The sequence below is a fragment of the Manduca sexta genome, chromosome 27 (assembly GCF_014839805.1).
Source record: "Manduca sexta isolate Smith_Timp_Sample1 chromosome 27, JHU_Msex_v1.0, whole genome shotgun sequence".
Classification (NCBI taxonomy): domain Eukaryota; kingdom Metazoa; phylum Arthropoda; class Insecta; order Lepidoptera; family Sphingidae; genus Manduca; species Manduca sexta.
The window spans coordinates 10,552,098-10,573,237 of record NC_051141.1 but is presented as its reverse complement, the minus strand read 5'-3'; the positions used below and the strand labels follow the sequence as shown (position 1 = coordinate 10,573,237).

Here is a 21,140-nt window from a genome sequence, read left to right as displayed (position 1 = left end):
CACTCCAGGAACAAAGGGCTATCCAACACAAAAAGATTTTTTCAGTTCAAACCGGTAGTTCCTGAGATTAGCCATTACTGCTCCGCTCCTATTGGTCATAGCGTGATGATATATAACTTTGAGCACTCCACAAACAAAGGACTATTCAACACAAAAAGATTTTTTCAGTTCGAATCGGTAGTTCCTGAGATTAGCCATTACTGCTCCGCTCCTATTGGGTATAGCGTGATGATATATAGCCTAAAGCACTCCACGAACAAAGGGCTATCCAACGCAAAAAGAATTTTTCAGTTTGGACCGGTAGTTTCTGAGATTAGCGCGTTCAAACAAACAAACAAACTCTTCAGCTTTATATAATAGTATAGATAAGATATTTTATACTAATGGTGCAGTGCTTCCCCATATTTGTCTTTTACAAATAAGTCCAAAGTTGGAAGCTGTTATTTCTTGTTTCATATTTCAATCCAATCACTGATATCTCATTGTAATATGGTGTTCCTTTCTATAGCCGTCCTATCAGCACTGAGGTTTTTCAAATCATCAAAGAAGAGTTTCTTTGCCTTCTCCAACTGTTCTGAAGTCATATCAGGACGTATATTTGTAGATCCATAACCATGTTGAACACTAGCATTTTTTTTATTAACTTGTATTTTCTTTGTAGGATATCCTTTATATCGTTTTCCTTTTATTTACCTTCCCGCTTATTTGACTTTTTCCGCTTTTGGCAGGCTGGATATGGATGTAACAATAATATTTAGATTAATCGTATCTCGGCTCTCAGAATCAAAAATTTTGGAATTAATCCGTTATATTTTTCGCCAATCATTTGAAAATACCCAGTTTACAGTCAAATAAATCGGTATGGTGGGCTTTAACTTGCAACCGCAATATTAAATTATTTATATCTACAATACGTCCTCCTTTGACTGGCTGGTAGTGTTCTACCAAAGAAGTGTTATTCGATTCTTATATTTTGGTGAAAAAAATAATAAATAGATAATATACTTTAGGTTTTTGTGACTAATGATTTCGTTATATTATACAAATACATTCATATTATTTTGTGTTAAATCATCATCATATTATTCTGAGTTATTCTTTAATTGATATCGTATTTAAAGTCACGCTGAAAAAGTATAAGTTGGTACCTTATTATAATAGACATGTTTAGTAGATAATTTAATAGACTATACAATATTTCCGTACCTGTGGTTCATTGACTCATCTATCGCCTTTTACAGATTTCAATTGTACTAATGTAATGGTCTTATCAGACACACGTGGCTGTTTTTGTGACCTAAAATAAAATATCGGTTTAAATATGCGATTATTTTTTTACCAATTTATAACCAAATGTTATAAATCTGCATTCTATCCATACAACTGATTTATTATTTATTTATTTATTTATTTATTTATTATTATAATTCAATGAAAGTTTACAGCACTTAGCCAAAACACTTACATCTAACAATATAATCTAACTCTAAATCTAACAATATTATGACAGCGATAACAATAAAATAAAATTCAAACAAATAACAAAATAACTAAAATTATTTCCAACACTTAACTTACTAAGGAACATTTTAAAGCGTTTCTAAATATAACTTAATACTATTGTAAACATGACAAGGTTTGTTATAAAATATATCCAGATCTGTGTGATGAGCGTGCACGGCATTGAGATGATGATCACCTAGAGAGCAGGAAGGGAATCCATAATATTTTTCGACAAAAACAAATATAAAATCGACATAAATACTAAATCAGTCATCTAATATTAAATATTTTATTTTGTTAGAAACATGGCGCTGAAATACTAAAACATAGTTAGTTAGGAGCTGTCTGTTATTAGGATTGAAAAAATTTAAGCATTTCCCGATATCATGAACATTATTTACATCTATAAAATCATAAAAATGTCACCCATGTCAATATTTGATTTCAAAATAAATAGCATTATTTTCATAATCAACACCCTGAAGATTTTAGAAATGATACCCATCTCTTAATATTCAGATACATTATATCCCCCGTCCCGGATTTGTATTTTGTGCCCAAATAAACTAGAAAATCATGTATCCGTTATCCGTTGTCACGCGGAACTAACAACTAATAACCCGTATAAAGTATAATAATATTTTAAGTGTCCTTCTTAAAATTTTCTATTAATTACAAAATCGACTAAAAATGTTTTTCCCAATTTTGACAATGAAAAGAGAGTATTTTACTTACCATTACTCATAGTTTTCTTTTCCTGTTATTTTTTTAAAATGATAATACAGATTACTCCGAAATTTGTTTTTATTTTATTAGCCATTTTAGTTACTAAACGGCAAAAAATAGACATAGGTCCCTTGTTGGCAAGCGCCCGATGGCGGCTGGCGGGCAAGCGGGCGGCGCAGCCTGTTGGAAATTCGCTTTGCAACGTTCGAGTTTCGAGAAACATTTAAATTATCCCAAATATTTTTTTTATGGAAAGTTAGACATTTTAATATGAAATACGATTTAGATTTTTATTTTAGCCCCGTTTTCAGGATTTTTTACGATCGAAGAAAAAACATCCCATCGTGTAAAAAAATGGCAGACTCTTTAGAAAATATCTTTAGGTATGTTGTGTATTTTTTAAGAGTTTTATTTAAGTAACGGTAAATACCTAATAAATTTGAATTTGCAAACTATAACTTCGCCTTTACGCCCTCGGTAACTCGCCTTAAATTCTCGTTTTTAGTTTCTATGGAGTCTTATTTTAATAGGGTATTGTGAGCGATATTCCTACAAAATTAGCCGAGAATCAGACTGAAATTTATTCTTTATGTCTCTGATCGTCAAAAGACTCGTATAGGTAGTACTGTAGTACGTCAATGCGGTCGAGAATTGCTTGGCCATTGCGCACGTTCAAACGGGGTACCTTTTTCAAGCAATAATTCAATAAGTGGATACTATTATTGCTAGAAATAATTAACCCATCCACATTAGGCTTTAAGATGTTGTCGTTACGCTATGACACGTAAAATACGCTGCCAAGTAGCTTACAGGTTAAAAGGCTGCTCGATCTGCGCACTAAAACTACGGTAATGTTCGGTGGTGGTTAGTGACGGGGACATGATATGGTAAGTCGCTGCCCCGGATCTAGAGGGAACATGCCAGGGCCCGTGCCCTGGGTGGCAAATTCACACTTTGCAGACGTATACACATTACACAACTAATCATTAACGCAACGTTAACTACTGAGACGTTCTGTACATTAAACACATAAATTAGTTCCCGCGGGACTCGAAATGATGATGATGACAAAAGGTAAAAATATACGTGGTCGGGGACGGCACTTTCCAGATTTTGCCCCGCCTCCAAAAAATTCAAGATCCGGTACCGGTTAGTCGGTATTAACCACGAATATCAGAAATTGTTTTCTCAATCCACCGTACCTTTTGTCATCATCAAAAAAATATATATATTTAAAAGTACGTTGCGCAAGGCTAATTTGGTATCGTGTTGGGCGGGATTATGTGTTCCCCGGGCTTAAGTTTATCTAGATAGGGTACCTATCTATGTATCTATGAAACTGTATCAAGGGTATAAAGCCTTGATAGATAAAAGAATGAACTCTTCTCACATGTAAGGAAGGCCCGTGGCCGACAGTCGAACAATACTTTAGTAAACTTATATATATGGAATTGTAAATAATTAAAATGCTAAAACCTTAGACAAATTTGTCAAAGAAAGATCTTGTAAAATATTATATGTTATTTCAATACTAACAATTTGATATGCCTCCTTACTGAAGTACATAGTAATTTATTAAATGTCTTGTAAAAAATATTTAAAATGTTTTATTTGATATTTCCATATTCAAAAGGAGTTAAGCGTGCCTGATAAATGTTCAGTTTTTAAATCTCAGATCTTAAAAGGTTACCTAACCTTATTGATCTACTTATATTATGATTTTGTCTAGTGGTCTTCGTTGTTATAATTTGCTCTTATTTATCCATCATTACTTTTTGTTATTGTTGTTGAGGTTTGTTAAGTTGAAAATAAGATATGTGGGGAGAGAGCCCCTACAATTTGTTGATTCCGGTGAGGGACCGTCTTATAGGCAGTATTAATAAATTTGTAAAAAGTAATATTCATCAATAATCATTTTAATGATTAAATGCTAAGTTAGGGAGTGCATGTAGTATAAATATGTAGGTAATCATATTTTTTTATTTTTTTATCGAATAAAAATCGCACGGGCAATGACGTTTTACAAATAGACGCGTCATACACTAACAAAATTGCACATAAAAAAGGCGCAGTATTTACTATAGTCACAGCCCTAGCGGCTCGCATCGATACGGCCCGAGTGTGCCCGAGTATGCCCGAGCGTCGACCGCCCCGTCGCGTCGCCATGACGGTCGAATAAAAATGCATTTATACATACATACATAACATCACGCATTTTATCCCCGAAGGGGTATGCAGAGGCGCAACTAGGGCACCCACTTTTCGCCAAGTATGTTCCGTCCCATGATGTGATAGGGGGCGAGCCTATCGCCATATCGGGCACAAATTCCAGACTCCGGGCTGATACTGAGCAAAAAAACCCAAATATCACTTTGCCCGACCCGGGATTCGAACCCAGGACCTCAGAGCGCTATTGTACCGGACATGCAATACAACTACGCCACCGAGGCAGTCTAATAATATAATATGTACATCGTCTGAAAACACAGGAAGGTATTTTATTTATAAAAATACAAAAGTTAGTAAGCCGACTAGCGGCGACAGTGGTTGGAGGTTGACTAAGTGAATGTCGGGCAATTACCTTACTTTCGTCTTGCCAGTATTGAGCTCGGACAACGTATCTATGTAATAAAAACATCTTAGCGCACGGGTATTTGCATTTGCTAAACTAATTTAAAAACTCTGTGGTCGATTGTCACCATTGTCATTCAGTTATTTTTATGATGATTTGTTCCGGGCAGGGGGATACACGTGCACTGCATTGCACCCCCTTCCCGGCGCCTTTGCTAGCTTTTCAATCACAAGAAATTGGAACTGGACCAGAATCCTCCCATCGGCATCCCACATCATTTATATTGTTACTTACGCCCAGTGACACTCGCTGATAATAGCGCCTGTACCCGAATGTAGAAGGTTCGGTGATAGATCGTTCTCGAAGGATCACGGTGTTTCCGGAACGTTGTGGAAACATAATAACGGACCCCAATTATACTAGAGAGTTCTCGACCATTCTGGATCTTTCGAGAATGTTACACAGATATCGATCGATAGTACATGCGGCCGGGTATAAAAGGAGCGCAATAAGTAAAGTTGTACAAATTTAACAAAAAAATTGTTAGAACATATTTACAATAAAAAAAAAGAAATCAATAATAAGTTAAACATTTCGTTTCGACCGGATTCTCATGAGCATTGACGAAACCGGTCAACTTTCGAGCGCTGTAACAGCGTTTTAAATGAATGAAATTAAAAAAAAATATACTTAGTGATAATTTTTCCTCAAAGATCATCTACAAGATTGGTTTGAGGTATTTTTTTGTAAACTGTATAAAAATAAAGTTATAGAGCAAAAAAGAAAATTTTTATAATTTTTTTCTCACTTTTTTGCTTATAACTACTTTAATATTTAATTTCGGGCAAAAAGTTATATAAACATATCTGTAGGCAAAATAATTTGCTACAAATTATGACTTTACAATTTTTTTGTAAGACGCATAGTTTCCGAGATATCGTGAAAAAAGTGTTTTCACCCCTTTTTCGAAGATTGCGGCCGGGGGCCAAGGATGGCGACTCCACAAACTTGAGGTTAAGCTTCTACTGACCCCCCACACATGTCCCAAAAATAAAATTGCGCGCAGTAACAAATGCAATATTCGGTCTTTAAATTGTAACATTTCAATGGACTATATTTCATGCTTCGTTGGAGTGTTAAGGTGGTAGCTCAAGGTCCATTTTCATACATTTTGTTTCGGCTTTAATCTGGGTAACTAAACAAGTATTGGCAAGTAAAGAATTTAAATTCACGTCTAGTTAGTGATTAGTTCTCGCAGTTGAAAGAAAAACGTAAAATAATTAGTACTCATGGATATTTCGGCCTTTAAAATTTAATATGACGAAATTTTAAAGGCAGAAATATCCATGATTATTAATTATTTTTACATTTTTCTTACAACTGCGAGAACTAATCACTAACTAGACGTGAATTTAAATTCTTTACTTGCCAATACTTGTTTAGTTACCCAGATTAAAGCCGAAACAAAATGTAGTGAGCTTTATTCAGTGATTTAGTAGTAAATAAAGTGTTGTGTTATTTTAAATACAATCGGTATTAACATTGTTTATTGAGAACCCTAGCTCGTAATAACTAAGATGTTTTTATTATGTAATAAAGATACGTTGTCCGAGCTCAATACTGGCAAGACGAAAGTAAGGCAATTCCCCGACGTTCACTTAGTCAATTTCGAACCACTGTCGCGGCTAGTCGGCTTACTACCTATTTGTATTCTATTAATTAAATGCCTTCCTGTGTTTTTAGACGATGTACAAATTATACAGCAACTATAAAAGAAAAAAACGTTTCATTTCATGTATAAGTATACACTATTTAACTTATTATTTATCAAATAAACCGAATGAATTTTATTCGACTGTCATGGCGACGGCGGTCGACGCTCGCGCCGTGTCAATGCGAGCTGCTAGGGGAAGATGGGTAATGACTGTCTCAGGCTTTATAAACCTACTATTCCTGTTTTATAATATAATAACACGGTATGAAATAAAATCATGTAGTTAGGTAATAGTTTAATTAAAAAAATACATCAAATACTTGTAAATATTTACGGTTGTGCTTTTGTTTGAATTATAGAATCCCTAAAGATGGACTGCTAAAAGAAAAATGGTTGTGTGTGATTAGAACTCAAAGGTGTGAAAATGATTGGATACCAACTACTTACTTACATATTCCACTGTCTGTTCCGATCATTTGTTAGAGTGACATATACGTAACCAAAAATAATGTTAAAAATCACATAAAAGCAAAAGGTCACATAATCCTTCCTAATGTCAAAGATATTCAAATTATTAAAAATCGGATTTTAAAATCGTTTGTAAGTTGTAACGACGTATTTCTGTCTTTTAATGTTCATTCCTTAGAGTAACACCGGACGTTTAATCATAGATTACACCTTATCCGCGCTGTTATAGATAAATTCATTAATGTTCGCTTACATTTCGCACACAAAACTAATATAGATTGTAAAACTGATTATAAAAGACAAAAAAGGAATAAATTAAGTTTGTTTCAAGGTATATAAAGTAAACACCCTGGCGCTAAATAACTAGAGTTTTATGATGGAGACGATGATATATTATATCTTAAAGAATTTTTGTATACCTAGTCTTAAGTATATAGAGCATTTAAAGCAATGAATATATTTTTTTATATAGTTCACCTTACTGTCTAAAATAAATGTTTCTCTGTTCACACAATAAATTGTTTTATTAAAATGAAGTGTCAAATTTTCCCCAAATTTCTCTGATTGTAGGTCACACGCGCTTTGGCCAATGAGCGTGCGGCACTAACGTTGTTACGTAACTGTCGATGTATATATATCCTTTTCTAACGAATGTATGCTGCATCTTTTTATTCCTTCTTCGAACCAATTTGTAATTATATGTATAGCTACGTGACTATAGCACATAGTGCGCCGTTTTTTTGTGCCATTTTGTTAATGTATGCCGCGTCTATTTGTAAAACGTCATTGCGTAATAATATATTTTTTATTCGGACTTGAGCCAATACTCGGATATAAATTTTAATAGCTTTTTAAAAAAATAATTTTATATTTGATGGAAAAAACGTCTGGACGTTGAAAGTGACAAGTGTGACAACACTTATCACTTTCATTTCAATCACTTTCACATAAAACACTGTGATATGTTTGTATATTGAAAAGAATAGCGTATTGATATTGTATATGATAATTTTGATGGTCATTTTGATTATTTATGTGTTTGATGAATTTTTGTTGATTGGTAGTATATTTTCCGTACGTTGCGTAATGGAAAAATTATTATTGGCAACACTGCCGCGGCTACTAGTGTCGGCGGATCTTTGCGGCGGATGGTGTTCGTGTATTTTAAAATTGTGTTGTGTTTTTTTTTAATAAATATAATATAATTTGTGAATTATTTATTTTTGTGAATAAGTCTAACAAAGTACAAGTATGTCGTGGTTATTCGGATATAGTGCCAAACCTCCACAACCGCCGTCTGATGATCCACCTTCAGACGGCGGAGGTACTGCCGCACCCTCCGTTAACCTATCCAAGTCTGAAAGAAGGGCAATGGAAGCTTATCGCTTCGATTCCAGCGCCTTAGAAAGAGCAGCTCAAGCTGCTAAAGATCTTGAATCGTCTAGTAAGTAAGCATGTGGAAATACTTTGTCACATTGCTCGCTATTGCATAATGCGACCGCATAACCTTACTTATGTACTTCATCTTGGGTCGTGTGTATCTATCTATTATGAATATTTTTGGTTCCTTAGGATCTACGCCCTGCTATTTTGCTGATGTTCAATACAAATAAAGTATGTGCAATGTCTAAGAAATAATTATTTTACTAATAAGAATTCATAATGGTTACTGAATTAAAATTATTAGATGAAGTAGTTCTGATTCTAGAAATGAATTTGAATAGAATTAACCTGTTATGTTCAAAGTGTGTTGTTGAGTTTATATTTATCTTCTTGATAGAATATGCAAAGGATGCATTGGATCTTAGCAAGTTACAAGAGGCTACCAGGCAGCAGGAGCAGATGGCTAAGATCAAAGAATACGAAGCTGCCATAGAGCAATCTAAAGTGGAACAGAAAAAAGTAGATTATGAAGAGAGAAGAAAAACTCTCCAGGTAAGTACTTATACATACATATTTAAAATTTTAATTGTCATATTCATAATATGTTATCTGAGCATCAGAACTAGTCTTACGAATGTAGGTGTTACTGGTAGTTGTACTTGTGTGAAAAACCTTTAGCTGGATAAAAGCACCAGTTTATTTTTTAAGATAAAAGTTGTCTGTACCTTTTCTGTTTCAAGCTTCTTCATAACTTTTATGAATTCTTAACAGACATAATATAGTTGCATTAGATTAACAATATTAGTATGGATAATATCTGCTTTACTTTATATTTTTCCACCAGTACCTTTAGCAGAAATATTGTCATCAAATATGGTATTGGAACTTTCATATATATATTTTTCATTTATCATATTTTTTGCACTTTTGAATGAAGAAACAGTGATCTATACGTAGATATATATAGAATAAGATAGAGGTGTTTAAGGATTGCATTTTCATTTTAGTCTTCCATACTTCCACTATAAGTTATTGTTTAAATATTTGTTTTACAACATTGACAGGAAGAGACAAAACAACATCAAATGCGTGCTCAATATCAAGATCAGTTAGCTAAGAAGCGTTATGAGGAGCAGCTAGTGCAACAACAAAAATCTCAAGAAGAAATTTTGCGAAAGTATAAAATAAATCCTATTATTTAAATTAAAATTAATTAAAATATTATATACTGAATATTCAATCTAATATTGCAGACAAGAAGAGAGTGTAGCCAAACAAGAAGCCTTACGCAGAGCTACTATTGAACATGAAATGGAACTCAGAGAAAAAAATAAACTTAAAGCCATAGAAGCAGAAGCAAGAGCTAAAGCCAAAGCAGATAGAGAAAATCGTGATATAACACTAGAACAAATCAGATTGAAAGCAGCTGAAAACAGAGTTACCATTCTAGAGAGCATCAAGTATGTACAAATATTATAATATTCCATATACAATTTTAACTTGATTATTCAAAATTTTATAGAACATCTATAGTAATAATTTATATGATGTATAAAAAATATTTTTGAACAGGACTGCAGGAAGTGTAGTTGGTTCAGGATTGAACGCTTTAGTTACTGATTGGGACAAAACATTGGCAGCTGCAGGTGGTTTATCTCTTTTGGCTCTTGGTATTTACACTGCAAAAGGGGCTACTTCAGTAACAGCAAGATTCATTGAAGCTCGTATAGGTAAATTGTCTTATGCTATAATATTGTTTTCTTTGTAATGATTAAAATGTGTCAGAAATTATGGAATAATGCTACTTTGTGTATTTTATAATAACTAATGTTGTATTCTAGTACCTTAGGAAAAAAGTATAGTGCACATAATTATATAACAAACTGGTGTTTAACTTAACTGACTGTGTTCTTATTTTAAGAACAAAATTTTTCTTTGTATATTTATCACAAATTCAATGTAAGTTTACAGTACTAACACCAAAACACTTACATTCTCATTAATAAAAATTTAAAACATACAATTTTAACAAATTTCTTGTAGGCAAACCTACTCTCGTCAATGAAACCTCAAGATTTTCACTATTAGAGGCTGTCAAACATCCTATACTTACAATATCAAAGGCCATCACAAACTTTAGAAAACCTTCAGATGCTTTGGCAGGAGTAGTTTTAGCACCTAATCTTGAGAGACGCCTACGAGATATTGCTATTGCCACAAAGAATACTAGAATAAACAAAGGATTTTATAGAAACTTATTGATGTATGGTCCTCCTGGTACAGGCAAAACATTGTTTTCCAAGGTAACAGATTTGTTAAGATAACATTAACTGAATTTCCATGTATATAGTTCACAAACCTAGAATATTAGATTAACCTAAATTTGAAATTTTATAGAAATTGGCTACCCATTCTGGCATGGACTATGCTATACTTACCGGTGGAGATGTTGCCCCAATGGGCAAAGATGCAGTTGCTGCCATACATAAAGTATTTGATTGGGCAAATACTAGCCGTAAAGGTGAGCAATTTTCATTATTCAATTAAAAATAAAGGTAAAGTGAATAGTAATAAATCAAATGCCAGATTTTTACTTATATATTTTATTACATAATGAATATGAGGATATCTATAGTGTATTAAATTGTTCTGTTGTATTCTTAAATAAATACTTCATTATTATGTGTGATTATTTATTTAATCCTATACATTAATTTTTTATGTAGTTATTTTATTCTTTTGTATAAACCATCATAGAAACAAAAATAATTATTTTATCATAAATTTTATACAAAGTATGTTTTCATTCAAGGGGTCCTACTCTTTATTGATGAAGCTGATGCATTCTTGAGAAAGCGTTCCTCTGAAAGGATAAGTGAAGACCTGAGAGCAGCACTAAACGCATTTCTGTATAGAACTTCAGACCAGAGCAACAGAATTATGTTGGTACTGGCATCCAACACACCTCAACAATTTGACTCTGCTATTAATGACCGTCTTGATAAAATGATTGAATTTGGTCTGCCGGGTTATGAGGAACGCGAACGTTTAATTCGTCTTTACTTTGATAAGTTTGTACTTCAGCCTGCATCAGAAGGAAAAAGGTGAGGAAAAATCTAAAATATAATACATCTAGTTTAAAAAAAATTTGAAGTCCAAATTGAATACTAATCAATTTTAACATTTACAGGCGTCTCAATGTGGATCAATTTGATTATGGAGCCCTATGTTCCAATCTAGCGACACGGACGGCAGGCATGTCCGGGCGAGCTCTTTCCAAGCTCGGAGTCGCATGGCAGGCCGCAGCCTATGCTTCAGATGACGGCAGACTCACTGAGCAAATGTGTATTAGCATCTGTGATGATGCTGTCAAAGATCACCGTCAGAAGGTAAGGATAATAGAGTCGTTCATAATTACGATTTCTTTATGCGTGTTACCACAGCGTTTTAAACGAAATAGATAAGAGCCTAAATATAAACTACCATTTCTTGGTTATCCACTTTACTACACAGAGGTGAGGAAATGCGATAAATGCTTAGGCTTGTAAATTGCATTAGATATTATGATTGTTAAGACAAACATTTATCAATCACCATGTTGTCCAATCCATAATTTTGTTCTTGCCTTCTAGATGGAATGGTTGTCGAATGAAGAGAAGACACGTAGTATGATGCCATATCTATTAGATTTGCCGCCTCTAGACAAACCAGAAAATGATTTCAACAATTCCAATGATGAAGTTGTACAAGAGGCTACCAAAACCCCTATGAAAGCAAAGAAACAGAAATCTGTACCAAAAGAGCCAGAAACGGAAAAGTGACACCAGCTAAACGCAAATAATGTTGTAGATGAAACAACAGAACCAGTCACACAATGTTCCAATAGCAACACAAAAAATGCCCGCTGTGATATAAATAACAAATTCATTTTTAACTGCCACAGACTTACATATAAAAGATTTATTCAATTGAGTGATGATGATATGATGGCATTGCAAAAACTGTCTCTTAATTTGAAAACTAAGATGTTAATCACTAAAAATGTCTAAATGCACTATATATAAAAATATTTTAATGAAGTATTTATGCAATGTAGTAAAGTTATAATTATTGTCATTTATGGGTAGTTTTCAATAAACAAACCTAATCTAAATCTTCGATCCGAGGTAGTGTATCAGCTACATTATACATGTCAAATAAGACACTCTTAAAATTGTTAGTCCTTTGAAAATATGGTCATTTTTGGGACCAGCATCTGAACGTGGCCGTCATTTATTTTGCGCATTCCTATGCATTGGTTACTATAAGAATAGATTTATTAAGAAATGGGGTGTTTTCAATAAAAAAAATTGGCATTTTATATTGTATATGTGTGTCAAATAGATTTGTGTACGAGTTCCCACTGTCTTGGCAGTGATTGGGAAATGCTTTATCGCGCAGAATTTCGGCTTTGCATAGATGGTGTTATATCTAACACCATTAATATTTGGTAGTGTACTGATGACCAATAATTGTACAAATTATAATAATGCAATGTAATTCTTACTATGCAATTTAATTATAATTATTGAAGCAAATTTTTTGGCATAGGTCCGACGTTTTTAGTCGACTGTTATTAAAAACATTTTTTTGTTTGTTATTTTATTGGTTACTGTTGTATATTAGTCATAAATAGTAGATTCTATTATTAGAATATTGTTCTTAAACAGTTTGTTTTACTTAGCTTACTTATTTCCTAAATCGAAATCCCAAAGTTTATATTACCTACACATTTATGGAAAAAAAAAATTATGTGTATAAAGACAGACCCAGCAAGATGTATAACGTATATATACTTACATCGATTTGTACCTATCTGTACATTATCTTATAAAAATGTATCTGAGTAACAGATACAATTTTTTTACGCAATAATTAAAAGCATCTTTAGTTTAAAATAAGTTTTGATTCCTCTTCCTACATCCAATTATTGTTATATACTAATTGATTATAGACAGTTATTCTGCCATGTAGTTTGTTTTACATGACTGTACCATGCTGTCTATCCTTTCCATTTAAAAGCACCATTGGCATTTGTTAAACATAGATATGACAAAATAAGACAATTCACTAATAGTTAAAGCATATTAGGGCACGCGATTTTGATATTAAAGTAAAAGATTAGACCGTAAAAAATATTTCAATAAATTATATTTTTCTCGTAACATTTAACTTATATTTAAAACAATTTAAATTTTAGTTACAATAAATCAAAGGGAATCTACAATGTATTTGATAATACTTAAACGAAGCAACAATAAATATTACGCAAAAAGCTAATATCAAAATTCACAATTTATTGAAACAAATATGTATGTATTTAATTAATATTATAATTAAACGACGTTATTACATGTAGTAACTTACGTAATTTGTAAATAGCTATAATAACAACCAAGCCAAAGAGATAACAGTTTTATTTTTTTTAAAAATTCAAAGCCAGGGTAATATTTCTACTAACATATGCTTGGAAATTTTTGCTTCAAAATTCATTTGTATTGCTTTTCGTTAACCCAGGAATGAAATATTTCAGGAAAGATATTATGACGTAATTAAATGTTTCAATAGTAAATAAAAAATAGCAAACTTCATTTGTTCTTGACATTTCTTACAAAAGCACAAGATGCCGGAGGACGAGGAAGGACTAACATGGTATAAAAGTTTAATCAAGTTTTTTTTAACATTTTCTATAATCTACTAATGGACTTCCAATGGAAGGGGAACTAATTGCTAAGCTATAGAATACACGATAAGTTTCTGCAATTAGCAATCTGGGACAATCAGGTATACATTGCACACACCCAGTAAGGAAAAACTGTATGATTTGAACTACCTTCGAAAGAACCAACAATCCTAGTTCGTAGATGTTGCATTGGGACATGCACAATATTTATATCAGGTGGAGTATAAATAGCCCTTTACTGGGGTGTCTACAACTATGCAATACCAAATTAAAAGTAGGAGGGGACACTGATCGTGGCCATAACTGAATCGCAGTTAAGGCGTGAATCTGGATTTTAAATTTAGTTGTACCTTACTCTAGGTGTAAACACCCTATTATAAACGATCGCTAATTTATTGCGGTCCCACAGCCTAATCAACTTTATATTTTAAAGCACATGTTTCTAACGATATTATCTCATATTGTTAAACTTTTTTACAATTTTATGTTAATATAGATTAAACATTAATTTTAAAATGATTTTATTAAAGATCACAGATGGAATACAAAAAATACACTGCAATTCAAGATCTTCGACATATATAAGTAAATACATTAATATAACCCACATAAAACTATACCTTTATAAAATAACTTCTATATCTGTATGTATAAGTACTAATAATATAATATAATAATTTGTAGACATCAAACCATGCTGCATGTTGCAGTAAGTGGCAATATTGCTTTTACTGCTAACAATAACAACAATTTGTGATAGCATAACATATAGCCATAGAGAATGGACTGAGCGATCCCTATACAACTTCCAGGTGAATTGAGAAAGAATAGTTTGAAAGAACCATAGCAATCTTAGAGGAGAGAGACAGGTACTAGTAGCAGTTGCTTTGTCCCATTTCTTCAAATTGGTGAAATTTCGGAAGATATTCCTCGGTCCATTTGGTATGTTTTTGGAAACTATTTATAATATCGCGTGACATATATAAGGACTTCACACGTATTGGCTATATTTAAAAGTGATTTAATGTTATTATAAAAACCTAACCAACTTCAGGAATTTATATCCTTTCGTTACTAACTTTTAATCATTATTAGGTTTAAATATAATATTATATTAGGATGTATCCAAAGATGACGAATGCGCGTGTTGCAAAGTTGATGCGCACGCGCGTGTTAATGTATTTCAGCGCTGCTCGCAAGTTCCACGTGCGCCGCGCAAGGACTGTTATGTTATCATTACAATATCTTCGAAAGCAATGTTATGACAAGGTATATCAAAAGCGCACTGAATAGAGAGCGCGAGAACTACATTCGCCATTTCCGTGCCAGCAAATATAGAAGCGCGCGAATAGTTACTGTAAATGCACGCGAACATAACTATGCTCGTGCCGTGCGTTCGGGGCGCATCCGTCATGTTTCAACGCACCCTTAAGAGCCACCGTAAAATAAATATGTACATTTTAAAATGAAATCACACAGCGCTTAAATGTAATGATCAATTAGACTTGGTACCAGAACAGCATGAGGACTGCACAGGTGTTTCATCATCCACAACAAGAACTTGCGATGTTCTGTTCACCTCAGTTTGGGAATTTTGCTCATATTTTTCCAACATTTCTCTTGTTAAGTCCAAAAATAGTTCTTCTACTCCTTGATTTAGCTTAGCTGAAGTATAATAATGTTTTGCACCCACCATGTTTGCATAACTAAAACAGAACACCATTTTTATAGCCTTATTGCATATTTGAATACTGCATTTAATCCTATGTCTAAGTTGATAACTATATGTAATACACCTAAAATATGTTTGGTCAGGACAGTATTCTATATCGCACTTTACCTATTAAGGTTTTTTGTCGTATGTGATATATTTAATGAATAAAAACTTCCAAAATGTCATACATTACTTAGTAAGTTTTAGACATACAATACGCTATGTAATATAATACTTAAAATATGTTACTAGAGTGGAATTGTACAAATGATGTTAGCATTTTGGGATTTTAATTGGTTTAGCTAAAAATGTTTCATAATATGTATGAATGCATGTATCATTGTTATTTGTTAATAGTGGAGCGCCTGGGGGTTTTCATCTCGGATTAGAGTTATAGTGAATGAATTAATACGATCGATGTGGGATATTGTTTTTTAAACTATAAATTGCAATGTTTACCCAACATTTTTCTGTGCACTCCATTTTTTCATTGTTTAAACAAATTATTATAAAAAATTAATGTTTGACCATATATTTTCACTTTAAACTGTATTTTTTTTATTTATATGTTAAATCTTACCGGAGTAGACATAAAGGAACATTTTTCAAAGATACCTGTATATAAAAATAGCAGTAGGGATCTCGAACAGGTAGAAAAACGTGGAGGGGAGAGCGGAGCGACAGCTGCTATGTACAATGGAATTTCTCGGCCAGTTTAATTATAAATGAAATGTACTCTATTGTGTACATTTAAAAAAATAAGGTAATTAATTACGACTAATGAAAAGAAAAAAAAATATTAGTACAAAATCTGTTTATTTAAATATATTATATTGTTGTCTACATCACATATTATCTTCTACTTCATCTATCTGTAGAATAGGTGAAGTATTGGAACAACTATTTCCGCTGCACTGTAAACATGCTACACTGCAGTATAAACAACTTTTTCTGCATCCACCAAAGCTCCACATCCCTTTTTGTAATTAAAAAATAAAATTTGCAATAAATTATCCGGAGCAGGTAATTGATTCATTGTTATTGGGATGTACATGTTATTGGAATACTTCCATCCCCAATTTTCAATAACTACGTCATTTCCTAGCCATATCTGAATTTGTAGGTACACTCTTTTAAGGTGCTCAAACGCTGCATCAGTTGTTGGAGGCAGTGATGACAAAAGAACACTCGTATTTTTGGCTGTTGCTTTTATGAAAGAATTGAACCATAATGTATTTAAATCATGAGTTTTAGACGGAGCGCCGTATAAACTCAAAATACATGCTACACCTGCTTGCAATATATTATTGGGGTCTTCATTGATATTTTTAAATACTTTTACTGAGTCGTGTAAATCAATCCGATTCTCAAAATTTTTGGCAAACTTAATTTTTCCTTTATTGAAAAACGCAGAAGTAGTGTCACAACCTGTAAAGGCATGTAAAAAAAGAATATGTTCTTTACAATTTGGTAATGATTTTTCTAAACATTTCGATGAAAATATCTTCTGTTGAACTTTGCCTCGGGATGGTTTTAGAAAATATATTTCACGATCTTTGTCTACCAATGCCGTTAATATCACTAAGACATCGATATCTTCTGACTTTACACGACTCAGTAAAAGTATTTAAAAATATCAATGAAGACCCCAGTAATATATTGCAAGCAGGTGTAGCATGTATTTTGAGTTTATATGGCGCTCCGTCTAAAACTCATGATTTAAATACATTATGGTTCAATTCTTTCATAAAAGCAACAGCCAAAAATACGAGTGTTCTTTTGTCATCACTGCCTCCAACAACTGATGCAGCGTTTGAGCACCTTAAAAGAGTGTACCTACAAATTCAGATATGGCTAGAAATGACGTAGTTATTGAAAATTGGGGATGGAAGTATTCCAATAACATGTACATCCCAATAACAATGAATCAATTACCTGCTCCGGATAATTTATTGCAAATTTTATTTTGTAATTACAAAAAGGGATGTGGAGCTTTGGTGGATGCAGAAAGAGTTGTTTATACTGCAGTGTAGCATGTTTACAGTGCAGCGGAAATAGTTGTTCCAATACTTCACCTATTCTACAGATAGATGAAGTAGAAGATAATATGTGATGTAGACAACAATATAATATATTTAAATAAACAGATTTTGTACTAATATTTTTTTTTTCTTTTCATTAGTCGTAATTAATTACCTTATTTTTTTAAATGTACACAATAGAGTACATTTCATTTATAATTAAACTGGCCGAGAAATTCCATTGTACATAGCAGCTGTCGCTCCGCTCTCCCCTCTACGTTTTTCTACCTGTTCGAGATCCCTACTGCTATTTTTATACACAGGTATCTTTGAAAAATGTTCCTATATGTCTACTCAGGTAAGATTTAACATATAAATAAAAAAATTACTGTTTAAAGTGAAAATATATGGTCAAACATTAATTTTTTATAATATTTGTTTTAAACAATGAAAAAATGGAGTGCAAAAAAAAAAATTGGGTAAACATTGCAATTTATAGTTTAAAAAACAATATCCCACATCGATCGTATTAATTCATTCACTATAACTCTAATCCGAGGTTTTACGGGTTTGAATGCTCCAGGCACTCCACTATAAGCACAGTAATTTTTTAAATAAAATTCGACGCAAGCGTTTTAAGAATAGTTTAAATATTATTGAAGGTACGAAAATTAATCGAAACATAAAATTATAACCAAAGTTTCAAAATTTCGCATGGAACTTTTATTCCATGCGAAATTTTAAACATATAAACAAACTAAATCACAAGGCCACTAAAGGAATATAATAATATAACATCTGATAGGTGGACGATAAAGCACAAGGTACATGAAAAATGTAACAAATATTAAAAGGCAATTACCAGACTAACAATATTTGTGAAATAGACAAAAAAGGATAACCATAGTGAGGTTTCACCTCAATACTGTTATGAATTCGGAAGAGATATAATCGATTTTTGCAACAAAAGATTTTTAAATAAGATATAATAATTATAAGTAACAATTTACTTTAAATATTGTAGATGAAAATGGATAATTGGTCAAATTTTGCGAGAAAGTGAAACCTGGCAAATAAGTAGCTATATTGGCGTTAGATTTGACAGTTACGACCTTGAAGTCAGAGTATCAGATAGTGATATATTAATGATTAGTTATTATCGTTCGCCTGGCAAGTGCATTCAGAATACAAGTAGCTGGAGAATCAATAAAAACACAAAACCATTTTTGAAATGATTACAATTTAATGCTACTAGTTATTAATGCTGCACCAGAAACTCAAACAAAAAAGGTTTGAAGCGTTGATAGCATAATTTTATCTTTTTCACATCATTAATAACAACACCAAGTTATTTATTTCGCATGAGAGGTAACTTATTGAATTTTTTTTTGGGTATATATGAACTACTGGGCTGTACCAAACAGGCTATAAAGAAGAATATAGGGAGCAGAGGAAAAGCATTGTCACATATAAATTATTATGAACTTCGCCTTACTGCATACAATAAAGAACTTGTTAATGGAATTAATTCATACCTTTCCGCTTCTTCTAGAGGCACAGTGCGTTCATGTTCGAGGTCTACTTTATTCCCAGCTATGATTAAGACAATGTCAGATCCCAGCATTTTTTTTAACTCTTTGACCCAATTCTTGACCTGAAATAAATTTGAAATGTCCTTGTGAACAACTTCAGTAATACTTATGTATATAATTGTGAAGAACTTTTATCTAAAGTTAAAATTATTTTGGGAGTTGATTGCAGATAGTATGATAGCCTATAAAATGGTCATTGTATGAAAAAAATCCTACCAAGGAAATTATGTAGCTTACTCTTAAGTAAATTCTACAACAGAAATCTGTGCAATTTAGAACCTGTAAATCCTAGTTATTGTTCTGATTGCAATGGATTGTTCATGAACATTTGTCAATAATAATACAAAACCATGGAACCAATTGCCACCAGCAGCATTTCCAGACAGATATGACCTGGTGACCTTAAATAAAGAGCATATGCCACTTCAAAGGCTGGCAATGCGTCATATTGAAAGAAAGAAAGAAAGAAAAACGATTTATTTTCAGATGATTTAATATATTGCAGACATTCATGGGCAGTGATCACGTACCATCATGTGACTATATGTGCTCTCTACATACTATATCATTATAAACTATATTTTAATATGATTTTTTGTAGAGCATTTTAAAATCACTTAATGTATGAAGTCAACTCACAATACGTACTTACATACATATTTAATGTATCATACATAAATTATGAAACCTTAATAAATAATACACAACTAACTTTACCTTGCCGAAAGAATCTTCATCTGTGATATCATACACCAAGATGGCTCCATTGGAATTACGGTAATATATTGGACCTAATGCATGGAATTTTTCTTGACCGGCAGTATCCCATATGGAGAGGTTGATGCGTTTGCCTTTTATGTTTAACCGTTTGTTCAAAAATGTTGCCTGAAATATTATAATACATTACAAATGGGAACAAAGGTATTTTTATCGCATGAGATAATTATATTTGACGATTTAAAATATTTTACGTAGTATGTAAACAAGTACATACCTGTAACGTAGTTAAATGTTTATCATTAAATTTGTCTTCAATGTAACGCAAGAGTAGTGATGTTTTTCCGACGCACCCTTCACCCAACAAAACTACTTTAAAGTTATTTGTTCCACCCGGCGCTGTTGTCATGATTGCGTATAAATTTAATTTCTTGGAACCTTGAGAATGTTATTACACAGGTTTCAAATGGCTGCACCAATTTCTAGATATTAGCAAGTAGCTGTATGTATTCCTAGATAGTACAAAAATGGCTTTACGTGAAAAGAAATTACATCGGTAGGTACACTGATAGCAAATCCTTTCTTTTTTAAAAATATTTAGTCTTGGTCTAAACAATAGCTGATAATAAAAATAATCCTATCAGAATGTAGTCACAGTTTATTCCAGTCAAAATCAAATATGTCAAAATATAGTCTATAGTGATCTATGCTCAATAGTTTATGGTCTAAGGTATTCATTGGACGGTAAGTTTTGCTGTCAGTTATTCTACGATCTTGATTATGAGATAATCGATCGTTGAATGCAGTAACTAGGTCATTTAATGAAACTGATTGATGAATATGTGTTTTTTTGCCTTACGCATCAAACACGATAAATGTTCATAACTATCCGCGTAGCCATATATCATTACGGTCGCTAATGTGCTACAGCCAGAGAAAGAGTTTATTATATTCTATCCTAATCTCGAGTTTTAGTAAATAAATATAATATATTGTGTATCCAAAAGT

The 21,140-nt window shown here is 32.5% G+C and overlaps 2 protein-coding genes across 2 annotated transcripts; one reads left to right on the top strand and one right to left on the bottom strand.

Annotated features, from left to right (window-relative positions):
* Positions 1-8,090: 8,090 nt before the first annotated feature.
* On the top strand, positions 8,091-13,072 carry LOC115444910 (ATPase family AAA domain-containing protein 3A homolog). Its single transcript, XM_030170897.2, has 10 exons — positions 8,091-8,427; positions 8,764-8,918; positions 9,431-9,543; positions 9,620-9,826; positions 9,939-10,096; positions 10,410-10,669; positions 10,764-10,887; positions 11,179-11,470; positions 11,557-11,755; positions 11,999-13,072. Exons 1-10 carry the CDS (start codon positions 8,235-8,237, stop codon positions 12,185-12,187), a joined length of 1,890 nt encoding a protein of 629 aa, XP_030026757.1. The 5' UTR covers positions 8,091-8,234; the 3' UTR covers positions 12,188-13,072.
* Positions 13,073-13,718: 646 nt separating this feature from the next.
* LOC115444911 (ras-related protein Rab-21) lies at positions 13,719-20,818 on the bottom strand. The gene is made up of 4 exons (XM_030170898.2): positions 20,410-20,818; positions 20,133-20,300; positions 19,359-19,477; positions 13,719-15,794 (listed from the first exon to the last, which is right to left on the bottom strand). Exons 1-4 carry the CDS (start codon positions 20,539-20,541, stop codon positions 15,584-15,586), a joined length of 630 nt encoding a protein of 209 aa, XP_030026758.1. The 5' UTR covers positions 20,542-20,818; the 3' UTR covers positions 13,719-15,583.
* Between the last annotated feature and the right edge of the window lie 322 nt (positions 20,819-21,140).

What these genes read in the sequence shown, in the direction of transcription:
- LOC115444910 (XM_030170897.2), top strand. Translation starts at nt 8,235, where the DNA reads ATGTCGTGGTTATTCGGATATAGTGCCAAACCTCCACAACCGCCGTCT. An exon ending in ACCATTCTAGAGAGCATCAA is followed by an intron (nt 9,827 to 9,938) that starts GTATGTACAAAT and finishes ATTTTTGAACAG; the next exon opens with GACTGCAGGAAGTGTAGTTG. An exon ending in ATTCATTGAAGCTCGTATAG is followed by an intron (nt 10,097 to 10,409) that starts GTAAATTGTCTT and finishes AATTTCTTGTAG; the next exon opens with GCAAACCTACTCTCGTCAAT.
- LOC115444911 (XM_030170898.2), bottom strand. Translation starts at nt 20,541, where the DNA reads ATGACAACAGCGCCGGGTGGAACAAATAACTTTAAAGTAGTTTTGTTG. An exon ending in AACATTTAACTACGTTACAG is followed by an intron (nt 20,301 to 20,409) that starts GTATGTACTTGT and finishes ATAATATTTCAG; the next exon opens with GCAACATTTTTGAACAAACG. An exon ending in ATGAAGATTCTTTCGGCAAG is followed by an intron (nt 19,478 to 20,132) that starts GTAAAGTTAGTT and finishes AATTTATTTCAG; the next exon opens with GTCAAGAATTGGGTCAAAGA.